The following is a 17,954-nucleotide window of genomic DNA, read 5'->3' as shown; positions in this document are numbered from 1 at the left end:
ATAGTGAAGTAATAAAGTTGATAGAATTTCAGCGTATAAAGATGGTATAATGGCCAAGGGTCAAAAAAACTTCAGTTTTGTTAAGGTGTGATGGTAATATTGACGATTTTATTATGTTTAGAGGTAATCTGGTCTTTTCAAGATCATGATTAAATATCAGTTATGCACCTTCATAATTAGAAAAAGAGTATATGCTTAATAGCCAAAGAGTCCACTTTTCTACTTTCTGTTGGCTATTATCTTTCTGACTTAAAAAAACAAAACAAAACTGCACTCTTTTGGGGATGTCCTGGAGTAGCAAGGTAAGAGCTTTGGAAGAAAGGAAATGTAAACTTGAAAATGAAATCACTTAAAGACCACCTTTTCAAGTTGGTATCTAAAAATACTTGGTTGTTAATTTGAATTGGTGTTAGAAATGTTTATTAGCAGTTTTATAAATCACATGAAGTTCAGTGAATAAGTTCTAAGTTGCTTAGCTTTATAGTCCTGTAGAGCATTACAGATGAATGTGATGTTGGGAAGAAGGTTTGAAACATGAATAGTGGTTTCTAGGATGCTACATAATTTGTAGATGTGAAGAGACTGACAGTCTGAGTCAGATCTGTTGAGATACAAAAAGATTAAAAATTACTTGACTCTGAAAATAAGATGTATCTTTCCCAGATAACTCAGTCAATACGCATTTAAAATAATTGTTGTCTTTTTGTTACTCTATAATAGCCATTGAAAGGATCTTTTTTATTAGCATCTTATTTACAGCTATGAGTAGCTGAAAATTTCTATTTTCAAAATAAGTTATTTGAAAAAATTAACTTGTAATTGGCATCTGGAATTTGTAGCATAACTTAATTACTTTAGAAACAATTCTGTGAATGGTGGTTTTAATTCTCAGGGGAGGGGGCCTCCCTGGTAGCTCAAGGTGTTAATGCGCAGCCTGTGAAGCTGTCAGCAGCCTTTGCAGCATGAGTTCGATCCCCGGCCAGCCAGGGAGCAACCCACATGGCGTAGCAGACCTTTCCTGACTCACCCTGCTGCTCCCCTCAGCAGTGTACTTTGGTCAGTCTGCCTGTTCTGCTTCCCACTCTGTCTCTGGTGAATTCTCTCAACCCCACACCCCTGGCCTGTAACCCAGCTCTTGTATGCATAAATAAATAAATCTTTTTTTTAAACTAATTTATTTATTTATACAAGCACTGGGTACAGTCAGAAGCGCTGGAGGGTGAGAGAGAATTCACCAGAGCCAGAGGGGAGAGCAGAGCAGGCAGACTGACGAAGTACACTGCAGAGGGGAGCAGTGGGCGGAAGGAGAGGTCTGCACGCCATGTGGGACCCTCGCGTGGTGGGCAGGGATCGAACTGGCACTGCAGAGGCTGCGGGCAGCTTCGCAACCCAGCACTCAACTGCTGCGCCACCGGGAAGGCCCAACAACTCATAGTTTTTCTAAAATGTTGTGTAATTTATTTTAAAATCTTATTTCATCTTTCACAGATACATACAAAATGAAACTAATTAGATTGTTTGTTCCTGAAAACATTGACACATACCTTATCCACATGGCAATTGGGATTCTGGGAAACGATTTGAACAACAGACTGTTATGTCAACCTTCTTATGATTCCAACAAAAAGAGATGTTTCCCCAACTCTGAAGAGAGCTGTTCAAGTTCTAAGAGAAGCAAGGAAGAAGTATGCACTGATACCAAGGTGTTAATTACATGTTGAATTTTCATATAGTATTAGTTTGTTTATACTAGAATGCTATATTTTAAACTGTTATAAATTCTGACATAAGACTACTTTAAAGAATCTATGTGCTATGATTTTCTTTGCGTTTCATAAATCTGACTTGAGAAAGTGATTTTTTTTAAAAAATACAATAAAAGGGTAGTTATTATAATATGCTAAACAGATACACTATCTGTATTGTGTGGAAAGTCAACTTATATTTTATTGCTGCATCAGAGTAAATATACAGCTTGGAAACTCTTTCATAGTTGTAATTAATATTGGCATATGGAAGTTCATGTGGTTAATGAAAATGAAAACAAATTTATTAGAAATACCCTGAAAATGTTTTATTATTCTGTCATTAATCACGCTCTGTTCCTGTTAAGTATCTAAGAAGGACAATTTGTTGGTTAGGATCCTTAGTACATCTTAATGTGCTTTTTGCATGACCAGAGAAAGACCATGAATTTAGTGCTGTTTTAGATAGTATATTTTATTAAAATTAAATGTTTAGAAAATCCTTGCTCTGGTGTAAGGTAAATAGTAACCACAGAGGGCCTCCCTGGTGGCGCAGCGGGTTGAGCACAGCGCTGTGAGGCTGTCAGCAGCCTTTGCAGCACAGGTTCGATTCCCATCAGGCCAGGGAGATGCCCACATGGAATGGCACACTTCTCCTGTCTCACCCGCTGCTCCCCTCAGCAGTGTTTCTGTCTCTGGTGAATTCTCTCACCCTCCTGCACCTCTGGCCTATACCCCAGTTCTTGTATAAATAAATACATCTTTAAAAAAAAAAGTAACCACAAACAGAGTAACTTCTTTGATAATGTGACTCTATTAAATGATTGTATAAATTTGAAAATTTGACCTTCAGTATCTTCCAGATCTAAAATCTATGTTAAAAGTTTATAAAACCTAATAATTAAGTAAACAGACTTTTAGTTCCTAGATGATAAATACAGCATGGTAGTAGATGATTGCTAATATTTACTAGAGTATTAGAAACTGCATTTCAGTTCTAAGGTAATCTTTATAAAAGTTTTCCTGCATTTTCAATATAGTGTTTCCAAGTTCAAAAAACTCTCCTTTTGTTTTTGTGTAATGTTCAGAATATGGAAATTTGGTTTATGAGATGCATAGCTCTGCCACTTATTTGAACTTTCTCTTCCCTTGTCTCTATTATATCTTTCCTGCTTAATTTTGATTTAACCTTTCATTTCTCCTGAGTATGGGCATTCTCTTGGAAGACAGCATTAGCTGATCAGGAGAGTTCATAGGAGCCTGTCATTCTAGCCACTTATTACCAGTCAACTGGTAACCAGTCAGCAATTGACCCTCAACTGCTATTGGGTTGGGCAAAAGCCTTGCTCTTTTCAGATGCTGTTCTTAATTTATCATGCTTTCCAGTGTAGACCTGTGTCTCTTTTGGGATTCTATGTCTTAGGCTCCTCATTGCTTGTCTCTACCTTTTCTAGTACAGATGCTATACCACATAAGTCTTTTTTTTAAAAAAAAAAGATTTATTTATTTATGCATACAAGAACTGGGGTACAGGCCAGAGGTGGGGGTGGTGGTGAGAGGATTCACCAGAGACAGAGTGGGGAGAAGAACAGGCAGATTGACTGAAATAGACTGCTGAGGGGCGCAGTGGGCGAGTAAAGAGAGGTGTGCTGCATCATGTGGGTAGCTCCCTGGCTGGGGATCAAACTTGTGCAGCAGTGGCTGAGAATAGCTTCATAGGTTGCGTCTTAACCCCCCTTGCGCCTCCAAGGAGGCTCTATACCATATAAGTCTTATGGCTGTTGGTAGTTTCTCCTCACATGCTTATTGTTTGGGTATCCTAAAAATATCTTTAAAATTAGTTTCATTATAAATGTAGATGATAGATTTTGGTTTTGCTAATTGGTTTAACTGTTCCAATGCTATGTGTACAGATATAAAAACTATGCTGCTCCTGCCATTATGTACCCAGAACCCTCTTTTATATTACTTTCCTTTTTGTTTTTCTTGACTGCATGAGAAGAGAGAGTGCTATTTCCTGCCACATCACTGAGTTTGGTTTTAAACTAAAATAATCAGTATTATTTACAAACTACTTTAAGATACTCGGGGAAAAATGCCTTATGGATAATATATCCATCGTTGTTGAAATTTAGTACTCCAGGATACTAAAAATTTTCTTAGCTTTGCTTTTTTAGGTATTTAGTTTGGCAAAGAAAGTGGCACATGCTATAACTATTTTGAATTCTATAAAAATTATAAAGGTTGCTGGGACATGTCCTGGTGCTATTTCATCAAAAGAAGAGATTGACAGAAATTCACCAAGACTCACTTCTGGGAATCAGCCATCCAGTGACCCAGAAATAGACGATTTATTTACGGATTCTCATTCACAGGTAAATTGATTTGACAAAATTGGGTTTCTTTTTCAAGTTTTATTGATTTGCTAATAATTATGTAAATATATGATTTGAGGAGTGCAACTTCACACCTCCCTATGTATATGTGCGTCTCTTACCATCTACCAACTTTCCCATGCTAAAACACTATCACAGGCCTCCCTGGAGGTGCAGGGGATTGAGTCGTAACCTGTGAAGCTCTCTGCAGCCTCTGCAGCATGAGTTCGATCCCCCACAAGGGAGAAACCCATAATGTGCAGCAGACCTCTCCTGACTTGCCTGCTGCTCCCCTCAGCAGTGTACTTTGGTCAGTCTGCCTGTTCTGTTCCCCACTCTGTCTCTGGTGAATCCTCTCACCCCCCACACCTCTGGCCTGTACCCCAGTTCTTGTATGCATAAATAAATCTTAAAAATAAATAAATAAAACCTTATCACTTTCCATCCCCTGTTCCCTTCCTCCTCTCCCTCATCTACTCTGGTAACTAGCATGTTTTTCAGAGTCTGAGAATATTCTTCTTGTTTTGCCAGTTTGTTTTCTTTGGTTATTTATATTATACAAATTAATATGACCATCTGGTAACTGTCTTTTCTCCTTCTGAGTATTTCATTTAGCATAATCACCTCAATATTAATGTATTTTGTCCTAACAGGCACTATTTCATCTTTTTAAATAGCTGAATAATATTCCATTGAGTATATATTTCACAATTATTTTATCCAGTTGTCTGTCAGTGGGCATTTAGGTTGGTTCCATAACTTGGCTGTTGTGAATAATGCTGTTCTGAGCATAGAAGTATGTAAAATTTTTTTGTGTGTTTCATATTTCATGGTGTTTGGGAAAAAATATAATAGTGGTTTTTCCATTTTTATTTTTTGAGTAATCTTCATACCATTTTCCATAGAGACTGCACCAATTTTCTATAGAGGCTACATTCCCACAAACAGGGATGAGTTTTTCCTCCACATCCTTGCTGATATATGCTGTTTCCAGGTTTCTTAATATAGACCTTTGTCACAGGGTGAGGTGATATCTGATTGTGATTTTGATTTGCACTTCCCTTATAATTGGTGTTATTGCACATTTTTTTCATGTGGCTGTAGGCCATTTGAATGTCTTTTTTTCTATGTAAGTTTCTATGTAAGTCTTTTGCCTCTTTTGGTTTTATTTGGTTTTATTTGGTTTGGCTCTTTGTTGTTTGGTTTTGTCACTCATGTGATGTGCAAATATCTTCTCCCAGTCCACTGGTTGACTTTGTTTTTGTGGTGGTTTCAAGGCACAAAAGCTTTTTAGTTTGATGTAGTCCCATTTGTTTATTTTTGTTTTTGTTGCTGTTGAAGTTGCCACTCACATGCAGCCTTGTCCAGGAGTGTATTGCCTGTGTTTTCTTTTATGTATTTTATGGTATCAGGTCTTATAGCTAAGTCTTCAACCCATTTTGAATCAATTTTTGCATATGATCGCATTTCATTCTTTTGCATGTGGCTGTCCAGCACTATTTTTTTGTTTTATTCCTCCACTTTTCTCTCAGAATTGTTTTGCCTATTTGGAGTTTTTTGTTTCCTTGAATAATATCTGCTAGCAACTGCAGTTATCTGTTGGCAACAGGATTGATACTAAAACCTTTTAAGTCTTGAAGACTTGTGATTTGTACAAGGCTGTTTTATGCTGACAGTCTTTCAATAAATAGGTGAGTTGACCTTAGAGGTAAAGCTTTCAGTTTTTTATCTTTGAGTATTCTTGTTGCTGTGGACTTGTCATACTTGGTCTTTATTATGTTGAGGTTTCTTCCTTCTGTCCTCTTTATTGAGAGTTTTTACCATAAGTGGATTTTGGATCTTATGAAATGCTTTCTCTACATCTATTGAAATGATCATGTGATTTTATCTTTCCTTTTGTTGAAGTGTTGAATCACAGTGATAGATTTGCAGATGTTGAACCATCTTTGCATACCTGGAAAAAATCCTACTTTTTCATGATGTTTGATCCTTTTAATGTATTGTTGAATTTACTTTGGTAAGATTTTATTGAGGATTTTTATATCTATGTGCACTAAGGATATTGGTCGGTAGTTTTCTTCTTTGTGTGTGTGATATCCTTCTCTGCTTTTGGTATCGGAGTGATGTTGGCCTCATAAAATATATTTGGAATCATTCCCTCTTAAATTTTATGGAAGAGTTTGAGAAAGATGATACTAGTTCATCGTTGAAGGTTTGCTTGAATTCAATTGTGAAACCATCTTACTCTGATCTTTTGCTTTTGGGAAATTTCTGATTATTGTTTCAATTTCCTTGTTTGTAATTGGTCAGTTCAAATTTTTTATTTCTTCCTGATTCAGCCTTGGGAGAGTGTATGATTCTAAGAATTTATCCATTTCACCCAAGTAATCCAACTTATGGGTATAAAGGTGTTCGTAGTAGTCTCTTATGATCCTCTGTGTTTTTGTGATCTCTATTGTAACTTCTCTTTTATTTCTCATTCTGTTTATTAGAGTTTTTTTCTTTTTTTCTTGGTGAGCCTAGTTAGAGTTTCCTCTATTTTGTTTATCTTTTCAGAGAACCAACTCTTGGTTTCATTCATCTTTTGTGCTGCCCTTGGATTAAAAAAAATATTTTCTTCAGGAATTTTTTTTTTTTAAAGATTTATTTTTTATTTATTTACACAAGCACTGGGTACAGTCAGAAGCGCAGGAGGGCCTGCCATGTGGGACCCTCCTCCGGTGGCCGGGGAGCAGCCAGGTATTGAACCGGCGCTACAGAGGCTGCGGGCAACCCAGTGCTCAACCGCTGCGCCACCAGGGAGGCCCCTCTTCAGGAACTTTTAACTTAGGATTCAGAGACTTCAGTTAGTACATGAGCACCATTAAATTCTGCTAAGTATTATGCGTGCATACATTAATTTTTACCTCAGAAGTGTATTTCTAGTTTTTAGCAGGTTCTCAAAAAAGTCTGTGAAGCAAAAAACAATTTAAGAAATTTGTTCATCAAATTTTTTTGAATATCACCTATATCTCAGCATCTCTGCAAAGTGCTGATAATGGCTGACCTGCTTTTCTATTCTGTCTGACATTGTACATTTAGAAGTTATATGGTTTTCAGATGTCTCACATAACTTTGTGTACATGTGCATACCACATGCTTGTTCCCAGGCAGAAACATTAAATTTACCATTTTGGCCAACCCAAAGCATATACACAATGTGACATAGATGTGAAATAATTTTACAGTTCTTTCCTACCCAAGTGAGTGTCTATACCTGAGTACCTAAGAATAGATAACAGGGGGACAAGTTTGATACAGAAATAGATTGTGTAGATCTCACTGTTTTGTTTTATCTGGAGAAAAGATGTTGGATGTGTAGTAAGTAACCTGTGTTACTTTATACAAATAGTGTGCATTGTTAATAGTACAAATATCCTTTCTGTATTTCTTTCCTATAGATTTCATCTGAAACCTTAAATACAAAATTACCTGAATGGCGTGCCAGAGGAAATTATGCCAGCAAGAAATCAGTAACCAAAACAAAAAAAGGGGGTCTTTTTAGTTAATTTGGCATTCGTCAGAGGAATTCTGTATGTCTTGTTTTGTTTATAAGATGGGAGTTTCATTTCTGAAGGAAATAATATTTCAATTAAAAAATTACTCTATTCTCAAAGTAAAATTCACCTGTTTATTGAAGGACTGACATCGTAAAACAGCATTGTACAATTCACATAAAGCATGTAAGTCTTCAAGAACCTGAGTGAGTATATCACAGAATAGAGTATTAAATTAATTTCAAACAAGATTGCTTTATGAAACTGTGTAACTGCCCTTTTTTTCTAATTTAATTTAACATTTATCTGGAAAATGTAATGTGCAGTGATTTGATATAGCTAACAGCTTAGTAGTTCTTTGATGATTGTATATAATATATATTTCTATATTATCAGAATTCTGTCTTGCGAATGAAAAAAGCATAGTTACTTTCAAGTTATCTTTACTATTTTTAGAAGAAGCTGTTGTACACATTGTTAAGTGGTGTTAGTAGACCAGACCAATGAAAATAAAATAACATTTTGGACTTTATGTTTGAATCTGGTACATGATCAAAAACTTAAAAAGTGAATCAAACTGTTCCAAAGTTCCAAAGTGAGGGAAAATTCTAGAATTGGGCTAAAATGTAACAGGAAACACTACCTAAGGGGAAATGAGGATTTGATATTTGATAGCAGTTACAAAAAGTAAAAGTTACCTTTATACTCCAACATGTCCACCCCTTATATATTAGTGGGAACACAAAGAAGTTGAACTTGAAATTATTCATTTTTTTATTGAGGTAATGTTGGTATATAACACTATATGATTCAGAGGTATAGGTTAAGTATGTTACCACCCTCCACCCACCAGCACTGCATCCATATTCCTCCATCATAGTCCATTAAGCCCCCTCCACACTTTACACTCTGCCCTCACCCTTCCCATTTGGTAACCTCAATTCTACAGTCAGATTTCTAGGGTTTGGTTTATATCTCTGTAGTCTACAAATGAATGAAATCATGCGGTGTTTTTCTCCTGACTATTTCACCTAATATAATCCCCTCCAGTTCCATCTATGTAGTATAAATGGCTAGAATTCATCTTTTTTTTTTTTTTTCAATAGCTGAGTATTTTAACCCAGTTATCTATCCTTGGGCATTAGGTTTCTTTCCATTGCTTGGCATTTTAATAATGGTGCAATGAACATGGGAGCACATATATTTCTTTGAATTAGTGTTTTTGCATCCTTTGGGCAGATACTTATGTGTGGAATTGCTAGATCATATGATAGATCTACTTTTAATATTATGAGAAATCTGCATACTATTTTCCATAGGGTCTGAACCAGTCTACATTCCCTCCAACAGTATATGAGGATTCCTTTTTTTTTTTAACACTCACCAACCTTTGTTGTTTCTGATCTTTTTAATATGGGCTATTCTCACAAATAGGAGGCGGTATCTCACTGTCATTTTGGCTTGCATTTCCCTGTGATGATAAGTGAGCGATTTCTCATGTGCCTGTTGACCATTTGTATGTCTTTTGGAAAAGTGTTTAGCACTTTGTTTTAATGCAAACAAATATGTATTTATATATTTTGAAACTAAAAGTAAAGTAGCCAGGGCATTCCAGGATGATAGCAAACCAATATGTTTGCTTCCTTTCCATTCCCAGTTTTAGCTTCTGTCTGCCTCTCTTAATGGTGTGGACTGGAAAGTGAACAGGCCTTTAGAGTGCTGACTAGAGCCCCGTGTGCATTGGACTATTACCTGGAGACCAGTTGGAATGTCCCAGGGAAAAGAGAATTGGAAGATTCTAAGGAGATTATTGACCTTAAGGGGAAGATGGATCTAGGTTTGCTGGGATATATCAGATCTTGACATACCCTAAAATACTGTAATAGGTAGACTGAATTCTTTCCAAACCCAAGGTTGGAGAACTCTGTGACATTTGGGTAGACTCATCCTGGTACATTGACAGGTAACTGATGACCTGCCTCCTGCCATAGTGCGAAGACATCCTCCCATCTTTTTCTGGGTGAGGAATCTTTGAGACCATGGAGACATGTTCATCAGAATTTCATACCTGCACCCCTTTCCTAGGCCATGCTTTCAGTACATAGGATGCAGAGTGCTGGTCCAAACATGCCTGATCCCCAGGGACTCTGGCCTTGGTTTACCCTCTGTTTTACTAAATTCTTGGTTTGAAGGGTGGTTAAAGAATGACTGTAGGGGCTGTGAACAAAGCTTGGAAGTCTAGGCTGAGTGTTCATATATATGCACAGGAAGCCCTTTGTGGGAAAAAATAAGAGCCAGGGAGCACATGTGGCCATAAGTTGATTCTCCTACACCAATCACACTAATTCCCTGAACTGTGTCGGACTTAAGTTGATCAGCTGTGTGCTCAGTGAAGTCCATAGCTTTGTCATTTACTGGCTGTGTCACTTTGGACAAATGACCTAGACATTAAGAGTCTCAATTAAATAATTTGTAACATGAAAACATATTGCCGGGCTTAAATAGAATAGAATTTACAACAATGGTTAGCATACATAGTTGGTGTTCACCTAGTTGGAGCTTTAGAAATTTCTACCGGAAAGTCAGTGGTTGATTGTACAAAGGGAAGCAGTCTATCTTGGCAAGCACTGCTTGGTGAAATCACTGTGGTTCAACATTTGCCCATTATTGTGCTTGGTCAGCAATCTAAGGTATCAATACCCCAAAGTGGAACCTTCTTTCAAGGGCAGATCTAGTTTGTTATCCAAGTTGACAGAGACTGATTAAATAATCAACAGATATTTATTGAGCACCTATTACTGTGTGCCAGGCACTTTTCCAGGTGCTAGAGATACAGCAGTGAGTAAAACAAAAAAGTAAAAATACTGTATCTTAGGTGGGAATCTATGTTAAGACAATAAAGCAAGGAAGGAGTCGGGAGTGTTTCTTTCTGGATAAGGAAGAACTTACTCAGAAGGAGAGTTCAGCTTTAGAATTAGCCTGGATTCAACAATTTTTAACTATAACCTTGAGCATATCAACCCAGTATCAGCTTCATTATTATTAACACTATTCATTGAGTAGAGCATTTAGCATTGTTTCAAGCATACCATGGAAGTATTAAAAACTAACTATTCTTATCCATTACCTGTAGGAAAGCTACAGGGGAAGCCATATTATAATCAGAAGGTTGCCTAAAAGTTTAGTCAAAGAAATGGGCACTAAATAATTTTTATATTTAAGAACATTGGGCTAGATTTCTCAGTGTACTAAAGTAAATGCTATTTTTTATTTAACAAAGGATATAGAAAAATGGGTATTCCAGAAGCTTTTGAGAGAATAATTGGAATAATAAAATATTTGAAAGTTGATGAAATATTCTAGTTCATGAATTGATTAAGACGGTCTTAAAATTTTTGAATAAAATCACTTTTTATTTCTTAGAAAGCTTGTTGTAGCTGTTTAAAGATGGAGATGTGGAGTGCTGAATATGCTAGATAATGAGGAGCAAGGCAGGAGAAAATGCATCTACTGTAACCCTGTAAACCTTGGAGAAGGCAGTGTGAGACTTGACAAGCTCCCCTTCTTCTGACCTTCTTTGTTTTGGGTCCTAATACGGACAGTTTATTATTGTTACTGACTCACCTGAATTTTATACAGTTTTGAAGTGTCTGCCAGAAACCTATCATATTCCTCCCACTTGTTGGGTGCATCATTTTCACACTGGAACATTTACCTCACTAGTGCAAGAGCACCATCTGCTGGTCAAGTTTGGTGACTTCAGGTTCTGTTTTACACAGGAAGATCAGACCGTTTTGTTTTGATTTTGTTTGGCTTGGATCAGTCTGCTTATCAATGCAGTTTTCCATGTATAAAATAATGTGAAAATCAGAGTAAGGTGGGGCATGATTGCATATTTATGTCATGGTCAGTGGAAAATCCTATTTTGAACTTTTAATGCCATCTAGATAGTTAACATTTATTGGAAAAGCAAGCCTAACAACCAGCGCAAACAAAGCTGATCTGTACTCTGTACTGTGCTGGCATTGGGTTGCATAGATGGAGAAGACAAGTCTGTCTGACAAGCTTGCGAACTCCAATAATCTTAACAGGGTGTGTGTGTGTGGTGAGATACAGGAGGTATTTATGGGGACTTAGGACAGTACTGGAGGGAGAAGTCTGACCTCACCTGCAGGAGCAGGGAAAGCTGAGATGTCTGGACCAAAGGGGGACATAGATTAGAAATACCCCAGGAGACAGTAGGGGAGGGCATGTGAGATGCCCTCTTGGGCAAGGGCACAGAACAGCATCTCCGAGACTGGAAAGATCTTTAATCTTGCCAGAAGGTAGAGTGTCAGGATAGGAAGCCAGAGAGCAAGCTTTGCGCTGGTTGTTAGGCTTGCTTTTCAAGCCTAACGCGCCTTGTCCTCTGGGTCAGAGGTTTGACTCATGCCTTCTAACTATCTACCAATGCATTTGTTTACTTTCCACCCCAAACCTTCCCCCTTTCCCAGACTTTAGGTTATCAACTCACCTGTTTCTTTTCTTAACTCTTGAAATTGAGTTCAATTAGGAAGTTTTGCTATTTTCTTGTGCTTTCTTGGCATTTCTTGCTAAGGTTGTTAGCATAAAACATGTATACTCATTCAGATCTTTGTTCACATGTTATCTTTCCAAAGAAGGCTTCTTGACAATCATATCTAAAATGATTTGATGGAAATCTAAAAATGGGACAGTCCTAGTCCCATCTTCATAGGTCTTATGATCCCAATATTCTGTGATTATGGGAATGTTTTATAATTCTGTGCTCTTCAATTTGGTAACCACTGTCCACATAAGATGGCTGCTATGAGCACTGTGTAAATGTGTCTAGTGTAGTGGACAAACTAAAATTTCAATTTTCATCTGCTAGGAAGTCCACTAGGAACCTAATATAAGCCACTAGCCCTGGGTGCATGTGGGGGAGGGGAAGAAGTGTTATACCTGTTGACCTCAGCTGTTTCAGGTGCTGTCCCAAGCTGACAGTGGGGGACACTGTGATGCATAACTGCCTTTGCCCAGCATTGATAATGTTCTACAGTAACCTAGGTGATCTCCACTCCATTGAGACCCTAGACAATAATGATTCCTCAAGACAAGGGGCTGGTTGAGAAGGTACTATCCATCAAGAGTACCTCTACTCCCCTCTCCTTAGTAAAGAGAGATCAACTGCAGTTATAAAAGTAGAATTGAGCAAGTTCACAAATTGAGGAAGGGCTGTTTATAGAAGGTTGATAAGCAGATCTTACTAGGGAAGCCTGGAGGCTTCAAGAGAAGTGGAGACAGTGCAGTGCTCACGCCCCCTGGCGGGTAGTCTTGCATTGTGATTCCTTATCGGCTCCAAAAGTTGTCTAAGGAGGTGGACAGCTGCCTCTTTAAACCCAGAGGATTTCCTGTCACAAAATGGATTAGAACCACAGGGTAATTATAGAATGATAAAGACAAATGCTTGTCAGGAAAGAATTAGTATCTCCTTGCTTTTGGGTGTTGATTTCTTTTTGTTCTTGGGAAAATGCATTCTTTGTGTTTCCCTTGGGCCCAAGATAACACTGACCAAATCCTGTTGTGGGATCTCCAGTTACTGGTGTGTGTGTGTGTGTGTGTGTGTAGACAAATACACTGCAGACTTTTGGGAATTCAAATTCTTAGTTATCTATATTATATTAAAAGAGAATTTACTGAAGTCAGTGATGCTGTTTTATATTTACTATATTCACAATGTAGAACAATAGCAGAATGAGGATAATTTATTGATTTATGTCGAAAAAGAAGAATGTTTCCTGTTTTAGGATTGCTTCAGCTTGTCAATAATTGATTTTGTTTTTAAGAATAACAAGAAGGAATTTAAAACACAGTGTAGTTAATGGCAGTATTTCTTTGCTTAAAATACCTACTTTGTGCACCTCCCTGGTGGGGCAAGGGGTTAACATATAACAAAAGCTATTGAATAAAAATTTTCTCTTCTTGATCTTTCTCTGAATAGCTCTAGAATTTGTTAAAATCATTGCAATCTTTATATTTATTTATTATTTTTAAAAAGATTTATTTATTTATGCATACACGAACTGAGGTACAGGCCAGAGGTATGGGGTGGGTGAGAGGATTCACCAGAGACGGAGTGGGGAACAGAACAGGCAGACTGACTGAAATACACTGCTGAGGGGAGCAGTGGGCGAGTCAGGATCGTCTGCACCAGGTGGGTAGCTCCCTGGCCAGGCATTGAACTCCTGCAGCAGTGGCTGTGGAGAGCTTCATAGGTTGAGTCTTAACCCCTTGCACCACCAGGGAGGCCCCAGCAATCTTTGTATTTAAAACAAACATACAGGGCCTCCCTGCTGGCGCAAGGAGTTAAGTTGCAGCACTATGAAGCTGTCTGCCATCACTGCAGCACAAGTTGGATCTCTGGCCAGGGAGCTAACCCACATGGCGCAGCAGACCTCTTCTGTCTCATCTGCTGCTCCCCTCAGCAGTGTATTTCAGTAGATCTGCCTGTTCTGCTCCCCACTCTTCTTTTGGTGAAGCCTCTCGCCCCCCACCCCCTCAGGCCTACACCCCAGCTCTTGTATGCATAAATAAAGTAAATCTTTAAAAAAATCCAGAATGCCTGCTTTGCATCATGTAGCAGAAAACAGTCCCCTTTTATGGCAACAGAAACACATCTAGAATTCCAGAGATATGGGAGGGTCTGAGCTTCAGATTTTGTCTAGTCTTCAAATCTAGATCCTTGGTATCTTAAAGTTAGAGCTGTACTTCTGCAGAGAGCATCTCTGAGGCCCACCTACTTCTGGTCACCCATCCCTAGCTATGATAACCTCAATCCCAGGATATCCCCGTGTTTTGGGCTCAGTTGTTGCTCCCCAAATTCATATGTTGAAATACTAACCCCCAGTGCCTTCAGCTGTGATTATATTTGGAGAGAGGGTTTTTAAAGAGGTAAGTGAAAATTGCCTTAGGGTGGCCCCTAATCGATTATGACTGTGCTCCTTATTCGAAGAGGAGAGCATCACACAGACACACAGAGGAAAGACCATGTGAAGCCCCAGGGAGAAGATGGCCATCTACAAGCCAAGGAAGGAGGCCTTAGAAGAAACCAAACCTTCTGACACCTTGTTCTGAGTCTAGTAGCCTCCAAAACTGTGAGAAAATAAATCTCTGTTGTTTAAGTTGGTATTTTGTTATGGCAACCTCAGCAAACTGAAATACCCCAAGTCTCTCATTCAAAATCGCTCTGAAAACTAAATAGGCTTCTCTGAGCAATGCTTTTCTTTCCATTCATTCACTCTGTCTGTGGAGTCTGGAGGTTCTTCAGTGTGGGATTCTAGCCTAACCTTGTTCCTTTTTTTTTTTTTTTTTTTTTAAGATTTATTTATACATACAAGAGCTGGGGTGTAGGCCAGGGATGTGGGGGGTGAGAGACAGAGTGGGGAACAGAACAGGCAGATTGACTGAAATATACTGCTGAAGGGAACAGTGGGTGAAGACAGGAGAGGTCTGCCACACCATGTGGGTAGCTCCCTGGCTGGGGAGCAAACTCGTGCTGCAGTGGCTGCAGATAGCTTCATAGTGCTGCATCTTAACCCCTTTTGCCACCAGGGAGGCCCACCTTATTCCTTTTTTAGACCTCATTTGGGAGATTCTGAGCCCATAACAATGGAAAGGGAAATGACGAGAATGAAGTCAGGGGTAAACTCCTTGATGTTTGCAGATGCCGTGTCGGCATATTTTTTTTTTTAAGAGTTATTTATTTATTTATACAAGAACCGGGACACAGGCCAGATGCACAGGAGGGTGAGAGGATTCACCAGAGACAGAGCAGGGAACAGAACAGGCAGACTGACGAAATACACTGCTGAGGGGAGCAGTGGGCAAGACAGCAGAGGTCTGCCTGGACATATGGGACCCTCGCCAGCTGGCCGGGATCGAACTGGCAGTGCAGATGCTGCGAACAGCTTCACAGCGCAGCGTTCAACTGCCTGCGCCACCGGGGGGAGGCCCTGCCGTGTCTGCATTTCTGAGGGTTCTCAGAACTTCTTAGCTTGGAACATAAGGCTTTTGCAACTTGACATCAACATTCCTTACATTAAACCTAAAAGTGAAGTGGCAAATGCAGTAAATGTTTATCAGAAGACAGAAATACAATTAGAAAAGTGAATTTCTCTAATCTGATGAAATTACCCTTAATTCAATTAGGGGTTTGTTTTCTTGTCCATTTGAAAATGTGTTTTGACATGTTGTCATATGTACAGTATCAGTTTTAATGGTTCCATAGCAATCTATTGCATGGGTCCCCTTCTTTATTTAATGGTCCTCTATTTTTGGATAGTTAGAATATTTCTATTCTAATTATTAGAAATAATGCTTCACTGAATATCCTTTTAAATACTTTTAAAAAGTGAAAAACCTCAGTAAAAATTACAAATTTAGCAGGGTCAAAACTTCCCTTGTAAGCTTTGATACATATTACCAAGTTGTCCGCCAGAAAGTGGTCATTTTCTCACCCTCACCAGTAGTGGACATTATCTTTCTTTCGTATTTTTGCCAACTTAGGAAGCAAAAAGTTCTCTAGCTAATCTAAAATTTTCATGTTTTTACCATTAATGGAAATGAAACATGTCATGGGTTTATTGGTAATTTTAATTTTTCCTCATTAAAAATTGGGTGTCCTTTAAAAAAACTTATGAAACTATTTTATGGCTTAAGGATTTAACTTTGTTATATTTTTTTCTAATTTTTTCCCAGTTAATTACCTTTAAATTGTATTCATGATTTTTTTTTCACAAACTAAATAAAAATTATGTGTTAGAAAAATGTATTATGGTCTGTTTAGAATTATTTCCATTTAGAATTTATTTTGTGGTAAGGAGAGAGAAGTATCACTCTAGTTTTCCAATGATTGGTAAATTCCCCTAAGGCCAATTACTGAATAACTTGTGATAGTACCTACTAAATTCTGATGAAATTGCATCTCTTTTGGACTTTATGTTATGTTACATTGATTCACCTATCAGTTCCTGTGCTCATGTTATACTATTTTAAGCGGCAGCGAGTTCACTTTGGCTTAATCCCCAACCATTTTCCCCCACAAACTCTTTTCTACCCAGGCGAGTTCGCTCAGTTGCTAGAAGCACTTGCTACATTACTTTCCATTGGTTGGATTGCTGTTTTTTCTTTAGCGTCTCTATTCTACTTTCTTTTAAGTCAATACAATTCAATACTATTTTTCCATAAAAATCATCCAGTCATTCAGACCATTTTGAATGCCTTTACCTTTTTCTGATAGGCTTCCTATTGTCAACTTTGTAGGCTTCCTACTGTCACTTACCAATACATGTTTTGATTTTGTTTCTGCTCCTACATTTTAAACTTACCAGGGCAAGAAGCATCTTTAGATGTTTCCTCGTGCTTGGTAAATTGACTTTGTATTTATTTGTAATAGTTTCTGAACACTTCTTAGAAAAAGGATGTGGATAGCAATAACATGAATTTTATACTTTAAGGTGCAGGTTATTCTCCAGGTAAAAAGGGAAACTATAATCATAATTATATCTGGTCACTTGGAGTCAGGGAAATTAATCCCTTATAGATTTATCATAGCCCCAAAACACTGCCATTTCCTCTTGTCCCAATAGCAAGAGAGAGTGTATCACCCAATTATTCTCTTTCAAGGACTCCAGGTTAATTTCAATTGGTAAGGTGGCAGTGGTGTAGAAGGACTGGAGAAAGGCTGAAGAAGTGATGCCAACAATAAAGACCAGCAAAATGGAGTTCCAGAGGGATTAATGAGCAGCTGGGGCTAATGGCTGGGCATAATGGGGAAAAACAAGATCTGAAGTTCTTAGTTTTCCCAGATGACTGTCAATTCCCAGAAATGCTCTTGGTTTTCACTGTAATTTTCTAATTAGTCCGATGAACTCTGCCCTTCAAAAATGGATATGATCGGATTGTCTTAGCCTTACTAATTAATCCTGCTAGTACCTTGGCAAGTCTCCTCCATAATTCATATACCAGGATCCTAGCCTGCTGATCAATCAATAAGTCTGCTCAGAGTTCTGTTAAGAGAGCCAAGATATTGATTTATAAATAAAATAATGTGCTGCCTTGTTTTGATGATATTAAGAGGGTAACTAATTTCACAAGAGTGTGCTAATTCAATATAACATAATGAAGAAAATTGCCTTGGATTTGGAGATGGGATTTCAGAACCTCACAATTAGCCTGTTTCCAAAAGTTCATTTCCTCTAATGGAGAAAAACTCATTTAATTTAGATGACTCTAGCCAT

At 38.1% G+C, this 17,954-nt stretch overlaps 1 protein-coding gene across 1 annotated transcript in view; it reads left to right on the top strand.

The window, feature by feature from the left end:
• WRN (WRN RecQ like helicase) overlaps nucleotides 1–17,624 on the top strand; it is a gene marked incomplete at both ends in the record, with an annotated part of 92,839 nt that extends 75,215 nt beyond the window's left edge. Inside the window, 3 exons of the mRNA XM_084232599.1 lie at nucleotides 1,489–1,703; nucleotides 3,923–4,120; nucleotides 17,577–17,624. Of these exons, the coding sequence (XP_084088725.1) occupies nucleotides 1,489–1,703; nucleotides 3,923–4,120; nucleotides 17,577–17,624 (461 nt within the window). The remainder of the gene's footprint in view (nucleotides 1–1,488; nucleotides 1,704–3,922; nucleotides 4,121–17,576) is intronic.
• Nucleotides 17,625–17,954: the final 330 nt, after the last annotated feature.

The sequence above is a fragment of the Talpa europaea genome, assembly GCF_964194135.1.
Source record: "Talpa europaea genome assembly, chromosome: 4".
Lineage (NCBI taxonomy): Eukaryota > Metazoa > Chordata > Mammalia > Eulipotyphla > Talpidae > Talpa > Talpa europaea.
This window is presented reverse-complemented; position numbering and strand designations above follow the sequence as displayed.